This window comes from Amphibalanus amphitrite, unplaced genomic scaffold, assembly GCF_019059575.1.
Source record: "Amphibalanus amphitrite isolate SeventyFive unplaced genomic scaffold, NRLGWU_Aamphi_draft 000460F_arrow, whole genome shotgun sequence".
In the NCBI taxonomy this organism is placed as follows: domain Eukaryota; kingdom Metazoa; phylum Arthropoda; class Thecostraca; order Balanomorpha; family Balanidae; genus Amphibalanus; species Amphibalanus amphitrite.
Window position 1 is genome coordinate 381,206 of NW_024881954.1, and position 25,331 is coordinate 406,536.

General features: G+C 49.6%; 1 protein-coding gene across 1 annotated transcript in view; it reads right to left on the bottom strand.

Moving 5' to 3' along the window:
• The window catches only part of LOC122391888 (beta-arrestin-1-like), a 73,894-nt gene that overhangs the window by 42,478 nt on the left and 6,085 nt on the right, over positions 1-25,331 (bottom strand). The window contains exons 3-5 of the mRNA XM_043386208.1: positions 17,443-17,534; positions 12,358-12,548; positions 8,804-8,900 (exon numbers count right to left, since the gene is read on the bottom strand). Of these exons, the coding sequence (XP_043242143.1) occupies positions 8,804-8,900; positions 12,358-12,548; positions 17,443-17,534 (380 nt within the window). The remainder of the gene's footprint in view (positions 1-8,803; positions 8,901-12,357; positions 12,549-17,442; positions 17,535-25,331) is intronic.

Genomic DNA, 25,331 nt, shown 5'->3' on the forward strand with positions numbered 1-25,331 from the left:
GATAATGACGATAACTAGCCGAACCAACTTGAAATGACCACCTTACACACATCACCGTGAACAACTGCGTCACTGGAATGTAGAACCGGCTTCTCGGCACTCTTATCTCCGCACAAAGTGTGAATCATCTCGTATTAAAGCCAGTGCGTGTGAATAAAACGAGGACAAGCCTCGGGGGATTCCAGCGCGGCGCTTCCTCCCTAATGACTCCGGCGCGTCTCATTAATGAGGGAGACGCCTCCGAGTTGACGGAGACAGACCCAGCCGCCGGACGGAGCCCGAGGGAGCGCGGCCGAGAGCTAGGAGACGGCCGGCTGCAGACGGTGGAGAGGGGGAGGGAGGAGGGAGAGAGGGAGGGATATGTAAGAGTTTGTTAACCCGCGCCCTGGTGGGGTCTGTTTATAACGCGACCTGGTGGGGGGGGCTATTTTTTGCCCCCCCCTCGTATCTCCGAAACTACTGGACGGATCCGCAAAATTCAAACGGCGTTCGAAAGGCCTGTCAAATTTGTCGAAGGAAACCAAATTTCATTGACCTCGGGGTCACCGATGACGTCACAGGTCAGGTCAAAGATGAAATGTTTCACCGTTCACGGGTCTTCTAGGGAATGCGCTATAACACCGAGGAAAACGCATTTTGTCAATAATCAGCGGTAGGGCGTCAGTTGCCTAGTAGATATGTTGCTATTAGAGGTCACTGGCAATACCAGGTCAGGTCACAGGTCAGGTCACCAAGGGTCACAGGTCAGGTCACATGAGCCCAACTTTACTAAGGTTGTGTGATACATGTTTTATGGCCAATTTTTCATTTCCTACCCAATGGTGTTGGTTGTAAGACTATCAGGTACGGCTTAGGTCACTTTCTGGTGAAGTTCAGGTCGAGGTCAGGTCAAGGTCAGGCCAAAAAAGGTCAAATTTTAAAGTTGATAGTTTTGCATAAAATGGGTATTGATTCGATGCAGCTCGTCACGGGGAGTCTAATGGTGGTCTTTGTTTTGCGCTACGGGGTCTAGAATTGCTAAAAATTGAGTTTGAAAATTTGACGTCATCAATTATCAACAGTTTTTTCGCTATAACTTCGCCAAAAAAAGAGGTATCAATCTCAAATTTGGTATATGGATGGACGGCGGTAAGGACTATCACATATATTCTGGTTTTTGCGAAATTAAAAAAAAAACTTTTTGGATTTTTCGATTATTATGTCCAAAAAATCTATTTTTTATTTTTGGGGGTCAAAATCAAAAAATTTCAAAAATCCGAGATAGCAGTTTTGTAGCCCTGTCCAATCTACAGCTTTTATATTCTTATCATTTTTCTGTATTTGCAAAGCTATAGGCCTGACAGCTCTTCCCGCGAAACCCTTTTTTGGGTCGAAAACGGCAGAACATGACGTCACTCTGACGTCATTTCCTGCCAAGCTATCATATAGCCTTTGGAAAATTTTTTGGTCACAATGTGTAAAATTGATGTCCGGGAGGGTACTGAGAGTTTGGTGACGATCGGCGCAGCGGTTCTGGAGATATATCGAAAAGTCTGGAGGGGGGGGGGGGGCAAAAAATAGCCCCCCCCACCAGGTCGCGGGTTAAGGATATGGTCACTCGTCCATTGGATAGGTCGTATAGCTGTTATACGCGACTATGGACCATCCCGTATTTTAGCTGCTATTACTGCATCGATATGGTAGCTGTTTCACATTGTCCCCATTGAACAGTTCATAACGCTAGGCTTTGTTCAGACATGGCGCTTAAATTTCGATGATTGTCTAAATATGTAAATCGGATGATTATAATGGTGATTTCAACATAGTTATGAACTGTCCACTGTCCAGTTTCCATTATCCACTGTTCAAGCATGCTAACTAACGATTACCTTGCTATTTGACGTACAAGACCTGGGTCAATTTGACGCAGTTGAAGCACTTTGAAGTAATCTCAGACAACGCCTTTGTGAAATTTCCATTACAAAGTCACAACAAGGAAGAATCCAACACTTCAAAGAAGAAGGCTGCTGCGCGTCTCATTCCTTCAGCCTAAAAACTCGGCAGAGGCTCATTCTCGGCTAGGGAGAAGAAAATAGCAGCAGGACGCCTCAATCAGTCGAGTGCGCCTCCCTAAATGAGGCGGTCTTCAGCGGCGGCGGGGCGGGCGCCCATTCAAGGCTGATTGATCAGATCGACTCCGGCCCGGAGCCGACTAAGGCTGTCCAAAGAGCACGGGCGGCCGGCCTCGTCAGGTAAGTAGACGTATGGAGCACTCAATGCCCGGTAACGAGTGCATTATTTAGTTATGAGAGCATAAGAGCATGCTCACAACATTACAGCCACAGGGGAGTTTCAGTCCCAAGGCAGTTATGAACATGGATCGGCTGCTCCCTTGGACCGACGAGAAATGGCCAGCGATTGATGGTACACAAAATCACATGAGAAAATATAATAAAAATACTGTTGAAAAGCAAAATTGCAAGTGCAAGCCGACATATACATGAAATAAAACCCTCATAAACATGAAATAAAACCCTGCTAAGTGTTTCGAAGTCCAAGCCCAAAGCGCAACATACAGCTATGAGGGGCTCCTAAAACAACTAGAAACCGCCTGGACCGTTGTACTCGTATCTCTTCTCGACATGATCCACACCGGCATGGCATTGGCCCAGACTCACACCGGAACTGGGCCGGCGGCCGTCCGGCGAGAGAAGGCGTCACGGCCGTTCGACAATGTGACACTGGCGGCGCGCACTGACGTCATCCGCTGACGCGCGGCGCCGCGCGATGACGCGCAGGCACGCCGCCGGTGAGACGCCATCGGCGGATGACGCTCCGCGCGGCGGACGACACCGGGGGCCGGTCAGGGGCCCGCCTGAGATCTCCATTCCGATCGCGTACCGCACCCAGACTCCCGTAACAGGCGTATGCCAAAATAGGAATAATGTAAAGCGATAAAAAACGGAAGTGAGGATAGCGAAAAAAAACACAATAGAACAATGGAAGGATAAAAATAGAAAACGCAAAACGTAAAAAGTGGAACCGAAAATAGTTTTGCACACTCATATTATCAGTCATTCTTATTTAGAGAGCGAAACAAAACAATCTCTTGAAGCCGGAGGGCGGAGCACGCTCCAAATGCATACATACCGCTGACGCCTGCCAACTATCAGGCCGAGCCCAATCACCGAATCGATGGCGTTTAGCCAGGCTCAAAGCCTGGTGGCATACGATCGATGAACAATTTGCATAATGGCCTTTAGCAAATGATCAAACGGGAGGGAGAACAGAAAGTGGACGATATCTGACTGGTAAAATATCGGTGGGAGGCGGTGATAGATATCAGTTGGTTCCGGTGTTATGTTCAAGTTTATGTGTATTTATGAGGCAACAAATGACAGACACAACTCACAGTAAAATACAAGTCGAACGATCTGTCAAAGCAAAACATGAAATACTGGAAGAACTGCAACGACATGAAATCGAATCACCCATAACGAACAGATAAAACATGAATGAAGGGTCGTAACGTCCGAGTAATTAAACCAGAGCTCCACACGCTAAAAGCAGATAATTCTAGTACGTATCTTTCCCGCTTTCCCGTGTCCGCGCGAAAGCTAACTGAAAGCGTGGCACGACGAGCCTCTCTAGCAGTAGACATAACCTCCAAAGGTCCAACAAGGCTGCCGTGTGACCCGCCGCCTACAGTCGAGTCCAGTCTGTGTGCCCGCTGCTATCTACTGCGTGTGCGCCCAAACCTATCCGTTGACGTCATCAATGTATCGCACAACGCACGTCGCACATTGCATTAGCGTCAGATAAGAGGAGGGTTCCAAGAGAACACGCCTACAGAAGTACCCTGGAGAGTTCCTAGAGAAGTAGTGCTGCGTTACACGCCTACACATGGATTAATGAGCATTCAGTGCGCCTTAGGGCTTGTCAGTGAATGTTTCATCATGCTTTCTGCCCTAACAGCGCAGATTCCCCGGTTCGCTAGAGCTGACTTCTCGCTGCTGTCCCTTTAATTACCACGTCGCTATGGTCTGCGGTCGCCCAGCAGGTCATGCTGCGACCTTACAGTGCGCCGTATAGCGGAGAGTGACACTCCACACCAGGATTAAACCGGCATTCCTCCTGCAATCCGCCGCCGCCGGCGACCGGCTCTGTGACGTCACGTATGCCGCCCGTGACGTCATCGACCACCAGTGGTGACGCACAGTCCACAGACGCCAAAAGCGGCTGCTGGGTCCCGGGACCGGACCCGACTGACCGGCCGGTGGCTCGTGAGACGGCGAGTCGAGCCGCTGAGAGTCGTTGAGTGCTGTCGACGAGTGACAAATTGACGGGCCGACCTTGTCATGTTGGAGTCAATTCGACGCAGGCGCGACAAAAATGGATTACTGAACTAGTCGGCGATCGATGGAGACTGAAACGCCTTGACTCGGCCCTACGTCCATAGCACGTAGTGGTTCCCATTCTGGAGAGTAGTGCGAACTACCACACCGCATTACTATTCCGCACACGTACCCGTACCCAAAATAGCCCGCCTGTTCAGCCCACAGCCAAAGGGCGGTGCTATTGTCACCAGCGTAGCGGAGAGCTCCTGCATACACCGATGAGGCTCATGGACTTAACGCTGCACCAGTGCGCCTCCGCACTATTCCTCGCTGCGCCGGCCCGCGCTTACCGCGTACCGATGGTGGAATGTGCGATGTCCTTGGCCCACCCTCCGACCGCCGAAAAGATTGGTGCCGAGGTTTGGCGATTTACCCGGAGCGCCAGATCCTGAAGACATTCCTCCTAGCCGCAGCAACGTTACAATGAGCGGGCGGCGAGAAAAATCGCTGATCCACCGACAAAAAGGCATATGGTCGGAAAAGCGTCAATGCGAGGACGGTAGGATCTGCTGTCGAATTCGTCCCAAGTTCAACTCGTGGCTTGTTTATCGTGACAGTCAGTTCGTGATTGTCACGGGGACTGTCCGGTTCACGAACCGCCACCGGTGGCATCCGGCAGTCTGCACGTGCCACGAGCGTGACAACCAGCAACGACTGAATGCCTTTTGTAGTGGCTGCAGTGTAGCCGCGCATTGTTAAGAGCAGTGCGATATCGCTACGTCCTGGGACACCTTATGGCGTCACACTCCTCAGTTTACAATGTTTTGTACGATAAAGAACGTCCATCAAAGACCGAACAAAGTTAAGATGATAAGGATTATTACATCAGTGTCGCAGATGTCTTGACCTTTCTGACCTATGACGTTCGACGACGATTACAAACACCGAGAGAAAAAGGTGTCGCAGAGTAGAACAAAGCCAGTAGTCGGGTCAAGTGGCCCTGACACCAGTATTTGCCCACCTGCGAACCAGCCGCAATCAGCCGGAAAGGTTTCGGTACGGCAGCGCCATTTCAGATTGCCCCTTCGAGAAAAAAACGCACTTCCGAGCAATTCAAACGTTCGTTTAACATAAAAAGATAAAATACCTGACGTCAAAACAGACGTGGATACAGCATAGGGGATAAAAACTAGCGAAGACTCTCGGGCAAACCAATTTGACTTCAGCTGTCACTCGTAAAACTCGTAACCGACGATTCCCCGATTTTACCACGTCTGACAAGAAACAAAACAAACAAACACCACCACTTTTTGCAGAGAAAGATCAACAAGCGGCGCTGTGCCGCCGAAGTGTTGACACCCAATCCTCCCTCGCTAGTCTGCAGGGGCTGAGCAGCAGGCAGTCTTGCCAGAACCGGACTGGCCTTGTAAGGAAGAGGGCGGTTGCCCATTGCGGGAACTCCATGCCCACTACACCCAGCCCATACAGGGATGAGCGAGGTAGACGGATGAGTCGCATCCATCACCGATGTTCATAGTCCTCATACACATGTCAAAATATCCGACAGTCCGTCAGTCTGCAGACGAAACGAACGGCTGATTGATCGGGATTCAAGAAAGAGTACTCAGAATCATAACTAGCTGTTTGGAATGATTTAGAATGAATCTAGTATTTGCAGTAATATTCTGAAACATTCACCCGGTCACCGACATTCCAACTGGCATACGCCGCCCGATCGATCCTTCGCCCTACACGCCACCAGTCGACTTGACGCAGCCTGCACGAGAAGTGACGTACGCTCGCATTCAGTCAGTGAGTTACGTCGAAATGTTGAAATAATTTCCTCTGTAACCTTGAAACAGAAGGCATTTAAGCAGTTACAACAAAAAGTTGAGGAAAAGGCCTTATTCGTCACACACCACTCGCCAATTTCAGTTTTCAGTTTTGTTCCCAATTTTTTAATCACCAGCCCAGTCAGTCTGCACCCCCCCCCCCCTCCCCGCCGACCGATGAGATAGCCTGTGCCATCTGGAGAGGCTGACGATCGCCCCCCGTGGCGCTCGGCAGAAGCCATGACAGGCCGCCCCTCATCGGTCATACATGGCGGCGTCCGTTCTGGAAATTCAGGGCCGCACTGGCAATCCCGGCCTGCTGCTTCACTGCACGTCGAATCGCTATCCGGCGTCGAACCGTAAAACTGAGCCTGTCTGCCAGGATAGCGGTGGTAATGCATCATATGCCGGACAAACCATGAAGCTAATGCCGGTGCCATATTCCACGGTAATGCAACCTCGCTAATAATACAGCCAGAAGACCATCAGTGGCTCGAGCGCCGGCGAGTACGGAACGTCTGAGAAGGCACGCCAGCAATCGCTCGTCCCGCTCCCTCATCTACGCTGATGGGCGAGGCACAAGAGCCTCCCCGCCCATGCCCCGGGGCAGGATTCACATATCCAGGCAAAACAGCGGAGGTTGGCTCGGCGGAGCGGTCGGTCGGTCAGGGATTCTCTTCGGAAGCAGAGATGGGAGAGGGAATGGGAGGGGGAAGATAGAGGAAAGACGGAAGGAGGGGAGGGGATGGCATCCAGCCGGGCGGTCGGCGAGCGAACACATAAATCTGGAGCTGTCGGCCCGGCACGCGATCGGCACATGCCTCGCTGGAGGGATGGCTGCGCTGCGAGGGACGAGGTGGAGGGGAAGAGGCGTGGTTGACGGAGACGAGTGTGAGAGATATCCAACACAAATACGACACAAATGGCAGCGAAGAAGAAACGGAAGAGGGAAACCCACACACTACACAGCTCAGTGACAAAAGTGGATCATACCATTTGTCTGTCTATCTCTGTCTCTCCTTTAAAAGCACAGACCCAAGCAACTGTTCCAACTCCATTCCACAGCCCAGCGAAAAACCCAGCAAGGTGTCATCATTGCGAAAACCCCAGCCCACCGGTTCCAGAGCCGCGTCTCAGGACCACCTGCGGTCGTGCCGCATTAGTGCGTTTCCATTTCCTTTTTGTGGTCGCCCACGCCGGTGTTATTGCCAATGTCGGCGACAAAGCGCCGGGAAGATTCTCCCTCCCTCAGACCCGGCTGGAGGGAGCGGTCTCCCGTCGAGCGGTGTCCCTAGCAGCCACGTCCGTCGGACGGGCCCCGGGAAGTGGGTAGATAAGAGACGGGACTGCACAGAGACGCCACGCTGAGCGACAGCCCCATTTTCCGCGGAGAAACAGATACGTGAGAGGAGAAATGCAGCAAGTGCGATAGAATTGCAAGTTAAAACTGGTTTGTGGACGATGAGAGAAGCTCTAATGCACCGGTGAGCCTAAGAATTATGAAACCGAATACACCCACAGGCCCACGAAATGTCTTTTTTCGTGCAGACAAAAATGCGAAACTATGTTGCAAAGAATGATAGTAACAAATGGCGTGTCGGCTGAACACCCTTTCGAACTTCAGAATGCCAGCAATTTGCAAGCTTTGCTCAGCCCACAGCATACCCAGCTTGGAAACAAGCCACCCCTTCCTTGTCACGCACGCGACGCTACCACGCCCTCTTCCCACGCACCGCCTTCTGTCGCGCTGCACGAAACCTCACCCACCCAAGCTACCCCACGAGCCCCAGACGTCACCGTGGGCCGCCGCCAACACCAGCACACAACCCCGACTTAGCCGGCTGACGAACGTCCCACGAAGTTCGGCGTAACGACCGGCGGTTGGGTATCCGATCACGCGCGTCGTCGCCGGTCCGTTATTAGGGGCAGAGTTCACCGGGCCGTAGACAGTAACTGTGACAGGTATTAAGTGTGATGAAGCGGCCATTATACTCGGCCCAGGAGCGGCTTGGGGCTACGTGACGACCGGATCACTACTCGGCTGCGTTCGGTTATGAGGATAGCGAGAACGCTGGTCTGAAATGCTTGGCTTCATGGAGGTACGAAAGCCATCGAGTCTCACACGTTTCTACCAAGAAACAATGGAGAGCCATAAATTCACTCCTTTACCATCTGTGTCAGCTTCATGCGACTGGATTGAAATCAATAGCTCCAGCAACAAAAAGTCTGAAGATCAATAATAATATAAGAATAACCAGTAACCTCGTAATATAAATCAGAAATAGGAGCCAAAAAGTTATATTTAAAATTATCGAATATTTCGCTCCTGGAGCTTCGTCAGAGATAATTACAGAAAAACATATACGTTTTTCAAAAACGTATATGTTTCAAAAACGTATGTTTTTTGTAATTATCGCTGACGAAGCTCCAGAAGCGAAATATTCGATAATTTTAAATATAACTTTTTGGGTCCTATTTCTGATTTATATTATGAGGTTACTGGTTATTCTTATATTATTATTATTATTCATCATGAGCCTCAAGCAGAGTTTCAGCTTTTTAAGAAGTCTGAAGACCTTCAGTTCCAGGCCAATTGACCATTTTCCATGTGCCATCTCATCCATCCCCAGTTCATGTATCGCACCGTGGCCTTACCTGGAGCGGGTTGTAGGGTCACCGACGCCGGACAGTGTGGTGGCAGCTCGAAGAAAAACGGAAACGCGTTCGAGCCGAGCTTCTTGATGAGACGCTCCTAAGAAAAATCAGCGTTTGGTTACGAGACAGTCTGACACAGAAGGAAAATTAGCACATATTGTTAGCCTGGCACGTTAGACATGAATTTCAGAATAATACGGAATAGAATAGTGGACCAGGAAATCAAAAAAAAAAAAAAACGATAGACATTAGACAAATGTCTTGTCGATAGGCACACACAATAGTTGATATCGATGACAGAGCGTTAGTGGCATTACAGCAGCAGCAAGATAATGATATTGACAGATCAGACACATTGACAACATAAACGACGACAGCGACGACTAATGACTGCTCACAGATCGCCCCGAAAGTCAGCGATGTTGCTGAAACCGCGTCCGTGACGGTCGGATCGCTGCCACCGCGGCGGTCGGAACACCCCGATATAAACACACACACAGGTCTCGGGCGGGCCGGGCTGGGTCGGGCCGACGTGACGCCATAGAAGGCATGTTTACACCCTGGGAAAGAGGAGGGGAGGATGGGGAGAGAGCAAGGCCGTCCGACGGTCTGGAATGACTCCAAAATGCCCGGGAAGGAGACAGGGTGAGTGTTGGTGAGATAAACTGATGCAATGAATACTGTCATTATTGACTGGTGATAAATAATTCAGCGAATGTGTTGAATCGCCAATAGGCAACAACTCAAACACTTTGAATAAATCATATTTCCGATGCATGCAGGGGTGGGACGAATTTTAAGACAGAAATATGGTCAACGCTCTCTTTGATTTCAAACTTCAGAGTTCCATCGATTGATATCCAGCTGAAAAGCGACAAGAATCTTCAGCGGACAACATTTTCAGGGCTTTGATACAAGTGACTTTGATAGAAGACCAGCAATATAACGATCCCATCAATATTTATGGCATTACGCAACAGTTGACGCTGCAGAGACTCCAAATTCGTCCAGTTGGCGTCACCCCGGGCCGACATCGCTCACAACGCCTTCCCGAACACCTTAGCAGCACGGTCCGTGTCCGCAGCCCGCCGCGGCGGTCGGGACTGCCGCTCCAATAAACGAATGACTCACACCCCAGCCACGTAGGTCTGTATGTGGCAGGCCGCAGGGCCGACCGACCCGGACGCAGGGGTCGCACTGAATGGGTCGGGCGTCGATGGGTCGTCGTGCCGGCACAGGACCAATGGAATGACAGGGAGCCGAGCCGTTTGCTTTCAGTCAGTGGCACCGATGATACCTGAAGACGTCAAAATGCACTGAAATATTTTTCTACAGAAGTACCATGTGTCATGCCTGTTGAAAGCAGTGTATAACGCATTTTCAACGAGCATAATCGTAGTATCCAGCAATCTGAACGACACTCAGCTTTTTTAAAGCAACACATCGATGGAAAAGAACCCCATTACCACGACCTTTTCAGTTAAGCAGACGTCAAACGCACTGTACCCGTGTAATAGCACCTGAGCTGCGTGTCGATAGCTCCAACGACTCCCAAGACGGTCAGTAGCCCAGTGACCCCGCGACCGTCTGAGTCACCCCGGCCCGCGGGAGGTGTTGACCCCCAGGTCACTGTCCGGCACTGACAGTGTGCCCCGAGGCGGCAACGAGCAGGAGTCGAGACGGCCTACACGGTGTCCGGTGGACGAACCCCGTCCGCTGCTCTGATACCCCGTGAAATTCAGAGCAAAGTCCGGCAGTCGACACAGGGTGGACGACGAGGGGGGGGGGGGGAGGGGAGAAACTGGTTCGGTAGACGACTCCGCCCCACTCCTAAAAAAAACGTTTCAACCCTTCACTTTTCAGCCATATCCGACAGGAAACTGGGACGCTTTGATCCTGCAATATCGCTCTTTGCGCCTTTTGCATTCATCGTTCGCATCAAAGAGGAGAAAGATTAAAAATGAAACGCCGCAACCGTGCCTCAGATAAAAATGGCGCACGCACATATTCAGAAGGAAACCTTCCCAAAAGTAATCCTTGTATAGGATAATGATGTTTGCTTTGATGCAGAAATATCATAAAACATTTTAGACCAGCTCGGAACAGGCGTAACAAAGTTTAGTTATTGGACAATTTGGATGTCTACGCTGGAGCATTAAACACAATAGATATGGGTTCAAGTTTCGGATACAAGTTTTGTCTCCTAACATTACAAGTCACCTAAGATGTGGTTTACGTCACCTAACCCTTTTTTAGTTACCACCACACCCGCCTGCTCAGAGTTGCAGCGCAGCGACACGGAAGCAATCATTTCAGGAGGGATGATGAAGAAGCTCGACGATAGGACCCGCCCCGCCTTCCCTCACTCAGCCTCCAGAGTGCCCCGCCTCCGAACCGATGGCGACATTAGAAAGCTTTCAACCAAAACAAAGTTTCCCAGAATGATGGATTTCATTTCTTTACCTCGTCTGTGTCGCCGCCAACATCCAAAGTTAGGTGAAAGGATGCATTACTCAAGCAAGAAGGAAGGAAAATGTGAAAGTATCGTTGCCGCTAGGTTCCACCGCGCAAGGAAATACCGCTTAATACCAGGCTTCAGGATATTTTATCGTCAGGACCATAATAAATTTGCACAGCTGTGAGGAGCTTTAACAGACCGCACCTACCATTCACAATCAGATAGAGCCGTCGCGACTACGGCAATACCTGGTGAGGCTGGCACCAAGGCCGGTATGTGGAAAATACCAATTCCACGAAACACCGCAAGGTGATTGACGTGTTGCACAGACTTAGAGACGTTGCCAAAATGCGCCATTTATTGCCAGGTACACGCAAAATAGCGTTGGTGGGACTGGACCCAAACGCGAAACAAAGGACATATCTGGGCGCAGTCCTTTCTTCAAAAACCTTTACATGGCAGCGTGCCCAAGCGAGATTCTACCTTAGCTGTTCGCTAACTTTGATTTATTGTGCGCCTCTGTTTCCGCTAAAAACACCCCCGGAGTAACCAAAATCGTCATTGCGTTCTTGAGGTATGATTCTATTAGTCAAAAATGTCTAAAACAGGAAATACGAGCTTCAATGTCCTCTGGTATCATCACCCCTAAACTCAAATAAAAAGTAGCCAATCTTTCCCTCAAACTAGTTTGCGAATAGCTCTCAAACAGGGACATTGCTTGCCGCTGCGTAACTGGTGACTACCACCAGCACGACATACTTTGATAATTACCATTTTCGTGTCGGTTGATCTCTCAACTGCATCACCTCACGTTCGCAGGACAGGATAAGGACGATCATCCAGATGCATGGAAAGAAAGGCAATTCAGGTTATAAAAAAAAATAAAAAAGCATAGTTATGAGCAACACAAAAAAGTTCACAGGACAGCAAGGTAGGAATGCAAGTCAACGACAAGGAAGACTTAATCTTTGAATTGGTCAACGCCAACGGGAGGAGGAGTTGCGTTTCACATGGGAAGGATACAACAATACCTCTATTAAGGCTAGCCTGGCCCCATCAGCCCACCCACCCACCGATCCCCATCTCTGATCCTTACCTGTAGCCGCGTGGGCGGCCGCTTGCTGTTCTCCGGCTGCGGGAAGATCTGCTCCGAGGCCAGGTACAGGTCCTTGCGGAAGGTCAGACCCAGCACATCCAGGTCCTCCCGGCCGTACCGGAACGCCGCCAATACGTGGCCGTAGACCTTGCGGTCGCGCAGGTACTCCGGGTCCACCAGCACAACGCCATCTGTGGGAGACATGGGAGACTAAGATGATGGCACTGAACGAACAGCCAAGGATAATAACCGGATGCTCAACAGGGCTAGCGAGAGCATGAGCCGATGACAATAGTCAACTACACAGTCTAGGGTAAATACAGAGCACTCGCAGCATTTATGTACTGCATGAAGCATCAAAACAGGCTTTATATAGCTCTGTGCTGTCGACACAGTACTTGACATTTGAAGGAGAAATTAACATTGCATTATCGTAATGGTAAGCCTGGATTGAGTGCGTACAGCGTATCAACGTTCTAAGCTCTGTAGGTGTCGGTTATGATCCACTAGATCGGCCTATTACACCGGTGAAATATGATCATCGCATATTCGATTTTTCATAAAATTCGGGACCATCAATATCGTTCGCAAATACCCATATTCCAGCCAAGGCAGCATTCTACTTAATCTTCTGGCATATACCATCTAAACTCACGAAAAGATATGTGAGAGACGACTGTTAAATTATTCCAGTTCTAAAGAGCCTGCGGCGGACATGGTGCCACGACGATATGATGATGATCGCGTTCTAAGAATCCATTAAGATTAAATAGCTGAACGGTGAGCGGTAAAGTTCAAGGTGGGCCTAAAGGTCCTTCTGCAACGACTTGACATTGCCTTTAACCAGAGCGTGTCGCATTACAAATCGATCCCATACCCTTTAGTGCGTGGTTCACTCGTGAGTCGACGCAAAATGGATCTTCAACAAGTTCCATCGAAGAGGACGGACATCGTCTCTAATGAAGTCACTGATGTCTCCGCCGCGTGCAGAGCTGACGCAGATCAGATATCATGTAGAGAACACGTCACTAAAAAAGAGATTACTTCTTTGTCGTCTCCAGGCCTGCTACGAACTGCAGCAGTCTGATGCGCATATGCCGCTGACGCATTTGGTCCTACAACCAAAGAACTTTTCACTCACTAACAGCCAGCTCGATTTAACCCTCGCATGTGTAGGGGGGGGGGGGGGTCGGATGGACCCCCCCATGGTTTTTCGCGAATAACTCGCGTAAAAAGCGGCCGATCGCGACGAAACTTTCAGTACCCTCACATTGATCAATTTTACACCTACCCTGAAAATTTCATGACCCTGACCCAAATGACCTTTGACCTGTGACCTCTTTTCCGAGACCATGTTTGGCCGGAATCGCGATTCTGCGTATGTCGGCTCGCATTAGCCGCGCGTTTGCAAGCTTTTCGTGGCTTCAAACGTTCAAACATGTGATTTGATGTTGCTTCCATGCATTAGGGTGGGTGTCAAGGTCACCTGAAGGTCAGGTCAGGTCATTGACCTTTGGTGACCTCGGGTGACCTCGGTTCACTTTTTCGAGCTGTACATGTTTCTAGGCTAGTTTTTCGAGCTGAATTCGAATTTAGCAACCATTTGAACATTTACGAAGTAGTTTTGGTGCTTTCGTAACATGTTACGAAGCTGTCAGAGGCGGTTGACACGTACTATACGAATACCCGTCACGATGCCTACTGGTTGACCTGATCTGACCTGACCCGACCTGGTCTAAATGCTTAAAGACATCATCTGTGATCAAAACTAACACGATATTCGTGATCAGCACCCCGAAAACCCCCTTAGCAGCCACACTTTACGACTTTCTAGCAGGTCCCGATTTTCCCGACTTTGGGTCATTGACCTGACCTGGAAGGTCACCCAATGACCTAGGACCTTAAAATTGGGTATCATCGACTTCCTCTCGTCACGGGCAACACGCTCGTTTTTTCCGCGAAGCTCTAGCTCGATCAGGGGCCAAACGGCAAGGGGGGGGTCCAACCGACCCCCCCCCCCTACACATTAGAAGCTGGAAAACGCCGCACACATGCGAGGGTTAAGTACGTGTATCACTGAAAGCAATGACGGTAGGCGACCATTTTGCGATACTGTGAAGGTTCACAGTCCTCCACAGTCCACAGTTATTCACAGCATACCGCCGTCCACCACAACCCTCCAAAATCCACCGGGGTCCACCGATCCACCTCTTTCAGCCAAGCAGCCCGGAAGGGTGGCGCTATCCACCGTCCACCAATATCCACAGAGAGTTAAACCACCAAACATCTCCCTAACACGAATAATAACACGAGAAGGCGAACACGCGGAACAAATACATCACAAAACACTGAAAGTAAACGTCCCGCGAACATCAATACAGGAGCAGATATATCAATATAGAGAAATCCCGGCAATTTACAACAGAGAACCAGTTTGACCAGCATCGTCTTTGACGACTAAAAAGTAAAGGGAGAGCGAGACGAACGACCAGAGATAAGAGGTCGCGGAAGAGAGACCACCAAATCTTTTCAGCGCACCAGCGGGTAACAAATGAACCGGGAACTACGCCAAAGAGCGACATGGCGACCACCACTACAGGGATCGTCAGGAATGTGCAGAGAAGGCGAACAATCAATCACTGGGCGGCACCACCCCATAGGGCGGTTTCTCTTCCAACAGCTACTGAAGTTAACATCGATCTCCTTTTGCTATTTCTATCTGGTGTCCCACTTGTCCCACTTCGGTGACCGGTACGGTCCAATTGGCAGACACTTTCAGCCATCGATCCTATTCAGTGTCGAGTTCACAGTTTTGGCGAGCAGTAGGTACTCGATAACAGCGGTTCGGTATAACCAGTGGCCTTACATTACATGACCCAAGCCTAACGCAAAGCACTCTAATGTGACATTTTCAACCAAATCGAGAACACTTATTTTTTTACAAAGGTCTTTGATGTCAACTTTCAGACTTGAAAGAGCTTTAGGGTTTATTGATGTTTTTGATAGTGAGCAAAAAAAAACTCAAAAGGCCGAGAATGAAAAAAAAACACTTCGACATTTCAGTTCATCCCTCGACTATTCTTATGTCCACAGGCACAAATCTCTCTTCATTTCATCCGTAAAACATGACAGAGGTCACATTCTTAGTGTGCCGGAGCGTGCCAAGACCGCATGCCGCCCCCATGCCGCGTCCCCGACGCCAAAACATTCCACCGTTCTACAGGATGTCACTATTTTCACCATCCCAAAATCGCTCTTCTCTCATTATGGGTAATGGATATTGTTTCCACCATCCCTTCATGCTATAGACGTCGCCCCGCCATCCAACGGAAGCCATTTCATTCCACAGACGTCACTTTAACTTCACGCGACTGCAGCCAACGTCCGCGGTCGTCCACGGTGACAGGTAACGCAGGTCAGGTTCCATTGGACGCACCACGCACGGGTGTCGAAACCTCGGAGAAGTATCCGAAAAACAGCTGTGTTCCGAGCAAATGGTCACACTAAGCTACCAGCAGATGTGTTGGCAAGTTTGCGCCGATGGATCAGTTTGAGAAACCGCCGGACCATCTCCGGGCAATCAGACCCAACAAACTCGCCCATAAACTGCAGCGTCGAGACAGACAGACTGCCGGACGAGATTGTGGCTGCCCGTCACGGGCGCGAGAGAGCGTCACGGTTCCATCGTATCACGTCACAGTCCGTGACGTGACGCGTCCAGTGGCGGTGACGGAGCGGCCGTCAGACCGCTCCTCCCCGGGGACTGACGGGCCGAGTCGGGCTCAGTCGATACCCGGGCAGTGCGCGCGGCGGGCTCCGCTCGCCAGCGCCGACAACACGCCACGGTCGACCCAGCCAAAGGGCGTGACCGCTGGCGGTCCCAAACGGTCCGCAGGCAACTTGGGCGTCACGGCTGGCACTTAATCGGCCCAATCCAGCGATATTGAAACGTATATCCCAGAAAATAAATAACAGAAGGGATTTTAAGGCGCGGCCGCCGCGTCACTATGCCTTTCATCTCAGATGCCAAAAACAATTGGCTAGCGCGTCAGAGACGGTTGCTAAGTTGTGCTTACGGCATACCGAGAACGTAATACTAGAAACAAACATAATCAGTGAGCGAATACAAACACCCACAGCCCTAAAATAGGTCCGTCTACATTCCTGGCAGGCCAACAGACCCGCTCGACCCACTCACAGCGCCGAAGTTCATCTCGTAGACGTCATAGCCGGGCGCGACACGTCTACGCTCAGATCGTAACACTATTTGGCTTGGCCGATCCAGGCAAACACCTTCCCCGTCGAGTGGCCGTCGGCCCAAAACATCGAATTCTTCTGTGTCGACGACGGCGGCGACGGGGAGAGAGGAAAGGAGGGGGAGAGAGGGGGTCTGGCTCGGTGCCAGGCACACAGACCGTCTCCACACGGGTCAGGCGGGACACGAGGTGTTGGCCCCTGGCACCGCGGGCACGGGAGAATCTGGTAGAGTGGAAGATGACTATGTAAAGGCGTCAGCCATGTCGAGGGCGGACCGAGCTGGCGACAGGCGACAGGGGCACTGGGCCAGGTCACGGCTGATGGGTAGGTACTGATTCCGTGTGGGGTCGGCCGTTAGGAGTCAAGGGCAGATGGAAGGAAGATGATAATAGATAAGAGATACGGATCGGGGAGGCAAGACGGATATAAAACAGGAGACAAGAATTTGGGAAAGGAGTCAGGAAACGCACGACCTAGGCAAGAGGCATTGACTTGAGTGAAAGAGGGATAAGCTTTGGAGCGTAAAATGTCAACGCCAAGCACAATTTCGCTTCGACATGCGGTCCCTGCAGATGTTAAAAGAAGATCACAAAACGCAAACTTCTGCCTACTGAGCTCAGTTCCTTTTGGCGTCTAGCAAAACTTTTAAAATCCAAGTTCTATCGAAGTTGCAGCCGAATGGACCACCGCCAACTGCTACTGATATCTCATATCACACGGAACTTTAACTCTATGGTCTGCACTCACAGACACTCTTACTCTGCACCCAGGGCACTGTTACACTTCATTGATCGAGCTCTGAACTCGGGCTTGGGACTGAGAACTCACCTATTGGGTCAACGTGAGTGATGTGGTCGACAAAGTCACGTTTCCCTAGGTACACCGTGATCTTGCCATTGGGCGAACTCTTCTTGAAGACCCTGCGAAGAAAAATATAGCGAGTTAGTAGGTGGCTCACATTTCGGCAGTGTTTACATGAGCGATACATGAGCGCAGTGCTTGATATTCCATACACGAGCTACGTCCTAATTTACGAAGTAAATGGCCTATGGCAGCCATCCGGGCATGGGCGGCGGAACGAGGGGGCACCGGGGCACCGTGCCCCCTTTGATTTTGGCATTTTAACATTAGCCCTATGGGCGTTGCATGGAAAGAATGAGACCAAAAGTCGGCAGTGCCCCCCCCCCTTTAATTGAAGGTGTTCCGCCGCCACTGTATCCGGGGTAACTCAAGACATATTTTTTGAGACAGACGTCTTTATCTTGAATGATGTTGAGGGTTTCTTTGAAAATGAGCCCCATTATTATTAAAAGATAAGCAAGTAATAGCCTTTGGCTCATTGTAGACGTCTTCATTGTAGACGTTGGCTCGTTAGACGTCTTTATCGCTTTTTTAACAGATGGCTTCCAAATGCGTTTGAAACGAAGACAGCCACGACTCCTGTCTGAGATATCATCCACTCCCCTGCAGCTCAGCATGCCACTCGTCCAATACAATATCTCTGACGGACGTAACAGTCAGCTGTCGTCCGAGCTCAAGTGGCTGACTGTCGGCGACCAATACGCGCGGCTGTCCCATATTGGCCGTCACCGTTCCCGCGTCATCGCGTGCCATCGATCGCCCCCCTGCCCCCCCCCCCCCCCGCGTCCCCCCACCGGTGGAGAGGACCCACATCCTGATCCCAGCCGTCGGCTTACGTCACCGGTCGGCGAGCGACGTCCGTCTGGTGCGCCGCGCGAACTGGTGACCAGCTGGTCTCCGGGACCACCCCGGGAGACCGTCAGAAAAGGACCATCCAGATGGACTAGCTGGACAGAAGTGGACCATCCGTACAACTACAGGCCGTCGGAAAAGGACCGCCACAACGGACCATCTTGACGAAACATCATATGCCATCTCAGCTCGACTATCGTAACGTCTATCGGACAGGACAATTCTGACATACCATCCTGACGTACCTTCCATGCAGACCATCGGGGCTGAACAGTGGACACATTCGGTCAAGGCCGTCCAGAAATCCAGCATCCCTTCGAACTATTCGGACACCCTATCCACGACAAAATCATTCCATCACCTCACCACAAGCCAAGTCGCACCTACACAGTACCATACATAACGCTGGTGAAAACCTCACGCCTCGACTTATGAGCCGCGAGGTCATGTCACCAGACAGAGCGACCAGCAGTGGCAGGATGTGACATAAACAGGCGACGGGAGAGGGAGGGACGGCGAGATAACGCGGAAACGGAGCAGTGTAGCCAGACAGCCGCAGTTATATCTGAATGGGATCGACGGTGGGCATTGGTCGATACTACGTTAACGAGATTAACTAGCTATCAGATAGTGAAATACCGAGAGCAACCAACGATAAACACAAACAAGTCTGGAAAATAAATCACAAGAAATGTGTATTGTGTAAGGCAAAGGCATCTTCTTGTTTGAGCAATTAACAGTTATCAAGAGGACCACAAAGTTATTTCATGCGTGACGCACATACAGAAATGACAATTAGCACGTCGAATTAAGCCGACTCTAAACAAAGCAAACAACTTGATAAAGAGGCATCCGGCTTGACTTCAAACACGTCGGCATCATTATTTTCAGCGACACGCGAGGCTCCGTATTTACGTCGCACTGAGTGACCCATCTATTCCTAGGAAGCTGAGAGATTCAGCCGGCATTCTTGCACGTAATTGGTCGGGTGTTTTGCAATTCACTGGTCAGGCGGGTGGATGGTCAGCTGGCACGTAACAGGTTCACCAACAACAGTCGCTATCCGTCAACAAAGTGACCGGCTTTCATTCAAAAAATAAGTTCAATGAGTGGATCACTGGAAGCCTAAGATGCATAAATCAAATAACAACGATACAAACAAAGGTTCCAGTAGGAAACGCTAGCTGGCCTGTAAACTACTAACAGGACCGATTGCAATGATTTAGGCCACTTGCACATTACTTCAGAAGTGCAGCAAAAGCCCGAAGGCCACTTCGATAGACAAACGATTCATCAAATTGCAAATGCAATTTGGCAATTGCAGAGTTTGTCCATGGTCATGCTCGCTCATGTTCATTTATCGGACCAGAGGTTTTGAGCCCTTGGTATTAAATCATACTGAGCCAGAGGTTAACAAAGTGCGCCATTACACAACATGCAGTTAACAGCCGAACATGGCCGAACAATGTGCTGTGTCAACACGAACATTACCGCCTACAAACTAAAATGTCACCAGTTCCGGTAACTGTGCAAAGGCGACATACAGCGAATGAAGCATTACATGGCTTCTGAATAGTAGCTTTGACGCACTCTGAAGGACGGCGAACACTAAATTCCGTCCAGAATATACCGGGGACAAGACAGCGCATTAAAACCTACGCAAGCTCGCAAACGGCTCCTGCTAAGCATAATTCTCAATTAGCTCACTATTGTCTCCACTGCAGGATGCAGCCAACATTTAGATGTAGGTGGACTGCTCTAGTAAGAATTATCTCAAGGAAGTTGGAATTCAAAGGCGAACTAACTAGGCGAGCTAGGAAGTGAGCGCTGCGGGACACCCAGGATAACACATCCACCAGTAAAGGAAGCGCCAGACGAAATGGCGCCCAATATCTCGACGCAAAGTTTGCCCTGACGGCGTTATTGAACAGCTGATTCCATGGCGCTTCGTGGAAGGTTGCGTCCGGGGACGTCGTCGCCGGCAGCATATGACTCCTCAAGCAACACAACAGCAACGGACGCTGGGGAAATGTTCTTGGAAGTCGCATAAGACATGGGTACTAAATGTGTGAGGCGCTCAATCGATACATTTCTAGTACTGACACAGCACGTCAATTGATATTGTTTATATCTAGGGACCACTCCAGAAGTGTGAACCGTCCACTTTAAGAGTCAGCCAACAGTTGAAGTTGGAGTTCCTGCAAACACGGGTGGAGAATGTTTGAAAAAGTTACCCCGGCCGGCGACCGAAAGTCGAAAGACGATGATGCTCAAATATTTGTCAACGGTTACAACAAACCCCTATTCTGGCATAGAATAATGGATTCTGCCGTTTGTACGTTTTTAGGGAAAACTGCTGTACGCAGGGCGGAAGATTTCGTAATTGTAACAATTTTGCAACACGCCTTAAAATTTCGGACGCATGTCATAGTTGCTAGCTCAGGTCATCAGGTCAAATTTGCTGGATGATCGTGCTAAAATGCCATCATGCCCCCTTTGGAAAGCTTATTCCGTGGAAGTTGCAACCTTCCCACACAAAAAAAAATGTCAAATTTGACCGTTTTGCATGACCCTTTATTGATTTGAGCTCGCACCTGAAATATTATTCGCGACCGAGCCTTAAACGAGTAATCGAATGCTTTGTTTGCAGTGTTTAAGCTCCGTTATGTCATGAACTGTGAGAAAGTTGTCGGAGAACGCTAAAATCAGAGAAATTTGGCTTTTGATGATCTATGGTGATTTTATTATTGAGCTTGCCTAAAACATGACTTGATTTCTCTGATCACGTTTGTCGCTCTTTCAAACGTCGTTCCGCTTCTCGCCTCGTAGCCAGTACCGAGTTAGAAGGAGCGTGAGAAAGAAAAGCCCACCTCTCGACTCAACGTGTTACGATAAGGCCACACCCTGGCGCAGGAAGTTGGGGAGCCTTGAGCCCCAGCAGTTCGTCCTTCTATCTCACTGATATTACCCTCGTCCTGTCTTGTGATGTTATTACAGTGCCATCTTACGATAACGGCCCTTAAATATGATTTACTTCTGTGTCATGAAACACGTCGGGCTCCGCGATGAAAAGACTTAAAAACATAGAAGCTCCAAAATGAAAATAAAGTTTTCAAGAACTTTTCAATGTAGATAAGAATAATGAGAGACGCTTTTATAGATGGCAGTTGTTTTTCGTATGGAGACAGCTTTAGGATTTACAAAAGTGGAAAAAGTTACCCGGCCGCGCCGGGGTCGGCTGAAGGTTACCCGGCCACGGCCGGGGTGGCCGGGGCAGGTTCTCCACCCATGCCTGCAACCAGGATTGTGTTGATCTACCAAACACACATAGCTCACCGATAACGCGATGCCATGACACGTCTCCGATAAGTCTCAACTAGTACCATAAAGTTGTTATGTGATGATACACGAGCCCCGATAGCGAGACAAACAGACCAGGTGCAAAACCTATCCATTTAAATTCCCACAGTGCTGGAGATAGTGTTATCGATGGTGCGGATTAATGATGACGACAGTAAGCAATACGCATACAATTCAAGCAGCAAGTGCATTCAATTACAACAGAATCCGAAAGTGGCCTGAAAGGTAGAATCTTTGGGGATGTTTCCAAGTTCATCTTTCATGAAGACGACCACAGACCAAAAAACTCTGCGAGGAAAAGGCAGAGGCAAGGGCTCATGGGATGAATCGTGAACAACAATAAAATATGCATTGCATGGCGTAAAAGCACACATAACCAATATGAGCACCAAAACCTAACTACGAAAAGATCCAATAATAAGAAGAAACAAACTATGTCGCTCATTGCCCTGCCCTGCTGCCCGGCTGCCACAGACGCATTTCGACTCCGCAGTCCGCACGTCGCTCGCAGATACCGCTCCTCCCGCCGCCAGACTCCGCCGAGCCAGCCGCCCGCCCCCTCCCCCGGGCGGCGCATCCGGCTTTCGACCGCCCCCCCCCCCGGTCCCGGCCCAACACCGACGCTATCTGTCGACCGACGAGACGATGGGGCGGGCATCCGGGCCGACTGTCGGAGGCAGACGGTCGGTCGTGTGTCGCCGTCAGGTCAGACCACCACGGATTCCGCCCGCCCAGCAGGCCAGACGCAGCGGTTCCGCTGATCTGACGCAGAGGATTCAATAGCTTTCATTTACAGAGACGTATGAAATTAAAAGTTCAGCGCAGATACATGAAAAATGCACACATATCCAATGAAGAAAGACTTGACCAACGTCTAAATCAACCTAAAGAGATACGTCGCTGTCGCATCTCAGCATTCACAAGTAGCATAAGCTTCCACAACAATATCGCCAGCATAAGGGCTAAAGGGCGGGTCCAGATTGCGTTTGACCACCTTCCATCAGGCACAACTTCAGAGCTTATCTGACTGTGAACCCGCCTCAAAGATGCACTTGTGAGCCAAGTTACATCACCGCATCAATCTCTGGTGGCACAAGATCGAGTAGCCGATACACGTTCGGTGAAAGAAAACTTTCCAGTCAGACAGGCAAGTCGATAGCCGATAGTGGCAGACCGCCGTCACGGCAGACTGCTACTATCTAGTGCGTCTGCAGCGACTGATCGCAATGTTTGTCTTGCTTTGGTCGGACGGAGCGACCCGGAGCAGCATCTGGCTACGGAAGATCAGTGCAGAATACCATTATAGCCATTGAGTAGTGACCAAAAGTACCCGTCATTGGGTACCGAAAATCAAGTACTACCCACAACGAGACTGTACCAGCCACCCACTGTTAATGCTGAGCTGGGGGGTGGATCATCAATGGAACCAACACCGTGTCACCACCGGCACACCGAACACACCGTCAGAGTCGATCAGTTGTCCGTTTACTGACATAGTGGACGGAGGTAGCGGAGAGGGAGAGAGAGAGTCGCAAAAACGCCGACATACGACACCGCCGGTAGTCCGGAGAGAGCGGCACACATCAACATCACTTGGTGTTGTCGATGATTATGACACACTACACAGTTACCTGGCAACTAACAGCATAGAAGACAATGCGATGGGTAGGAAGGGCATTGTGATCATAATGGGTAGCAATATTCGAGTTATGCCAATACAGTGGATACTCATACCTAAATCGGCAAAATGGTGAGCGATCGCCAGCCTCCAGGCTTTTGTTCGGTGGTTGCACAGCTCGACACAATTTTGGGGGAAAGTACCTCGATCGCTGACTTTGATCGCACACTGCGATTTCCGGCGGTCACGACAAAACAAGACAATGCGAACTCCTTTTTTCAAACCACTGTCAATAGAGACAGAGCCGACAGTGGAAGCCAGCAACAGCGCTGGAGCGTCGGTGGAGCGGAAACGTTGTTGGTTCGGATCTAGCAAAACATTGCCCGGCGGCAGACCAGTCGAAGAAGTTTTGTGGGCTTCACAATGATTGGCCTCAATCGAATTAAATGCCTGCTAGATAGAGCTGAGCCAGAACGTAACCATGAGCTATTAAAGGGACTATCCCACCTTTAACATGGGGTTTGAGTTGAGATAGCCAAGTTTGCGGCGAGGTTCAGAAACCACTATCTATCTAGGTTGGGGTGCACGTCAGAATAGCTAGTGACATTTGAGCTAGTGACTTTTCAGCTAGTGCAAAACAGCTAGTGCCTCAAAACAGCTAGTGACAAAATCGCTAGCGTCAAAATAGCTAGTGAAATAAAATAGCTAGTGCTTCAAAACAGCTAGTGACAAAATCGCTAGAGTCGAAATAACTAGTGAAGCAAAATAGCTAGTGGATCAAGATCGCTAGTGGCAGAATAGCTCGAGTCAAATGAAAAAGAATCCCTCTACTGAGATGGTAGGAAAGACATCGCGGAGGGCCCTAGGCTGGCCAAATTCAAAGTCAATTATACACGTGCGTTGTCGTAAATGACTTAGTTTCGTAGATTGTCGGTACCTATGTTGCCAAAAGTTTTTCCCAGAAGACGTAAACGTATACCCTCTGAGACCACCTGCGCCCTCTAAAGCACCGCGTACAACCACGTTAATCTTGCATATTTGACTGAAACTGAAAGTCACTGGTCATATTTTTGTCAGATCAGTAACTTTCATGTCAGATCAGACTTCTTACCTTCGAGCACCCATGCATTTTTCTTCATCAATTCGTCAAACATCTGATCGGTCGCAAAAGTATGATTCGGTCATTAGGTCGTACTTACAACTGCTTCTCCTAGCCTAACAATTCTATTTTTTCTGGCGTTTGGATTCCTGCTCTAGTAACCGGTTCTGGTGCATAGCCTTCGAGCCTTCTTCTTTTCCTTTGAAGCCTTAAATAAATGTTCGTGCATTTTGGCGCCATGGCCTGCACCTCAATGCCAACGTTCATGTCACAATCTTCTTAAAGGACCCGTCGGGAAAGAATTCACACTAGCTGCTCGCACTTCGTCGGCACTAGCTATTTTGCTTCACTAGCTATTTTGACGCTAGCGTTTATAGCACTAGCTGTTTTGAAGCACTAGCTATTTTGTTTCACTAGCTATTTTGACGCTAGCGATTTTGTCGCTAGCTGTTTTGAGGCACTAGCTTATTTGTACTAGCTCAAAAGTCACTAGCTCAAATGTCACTAGCTGTTTTGACGTGGACCCCTAGGTTGCACCCCCGCGGCCTCTTGGTGTTGAAGAAATTCGTTCCCTTCATTTGAAAATGGGCCTTGTACAAGGCCCTATCTTCAACATGGAGCGACCGTTAGTGTGACGTCACCTCGTTTAGTCATTCTGATTTAAATGGGTTTGTTCGTTGAAAAATCACTTAAAACTTGGTCTGAACTTTGTTGTGGTGCCTACAGAGTAAAAAGAATCAGCTTTATGACAGTAATGTGGCCTGGGGAAGGAGGTAATTTTGGGCTGTGACGTCACATATTTGAAAGCTTGTGTTTGGAATATGGGAAGCCTAAGATGTCTAATGAAAAATAAATGCCAGAACCGTGTTCCTGGTCATCCAATCTATAAAGTCGGGCACAATTTAACTGGTTTTAACAACATTTTAG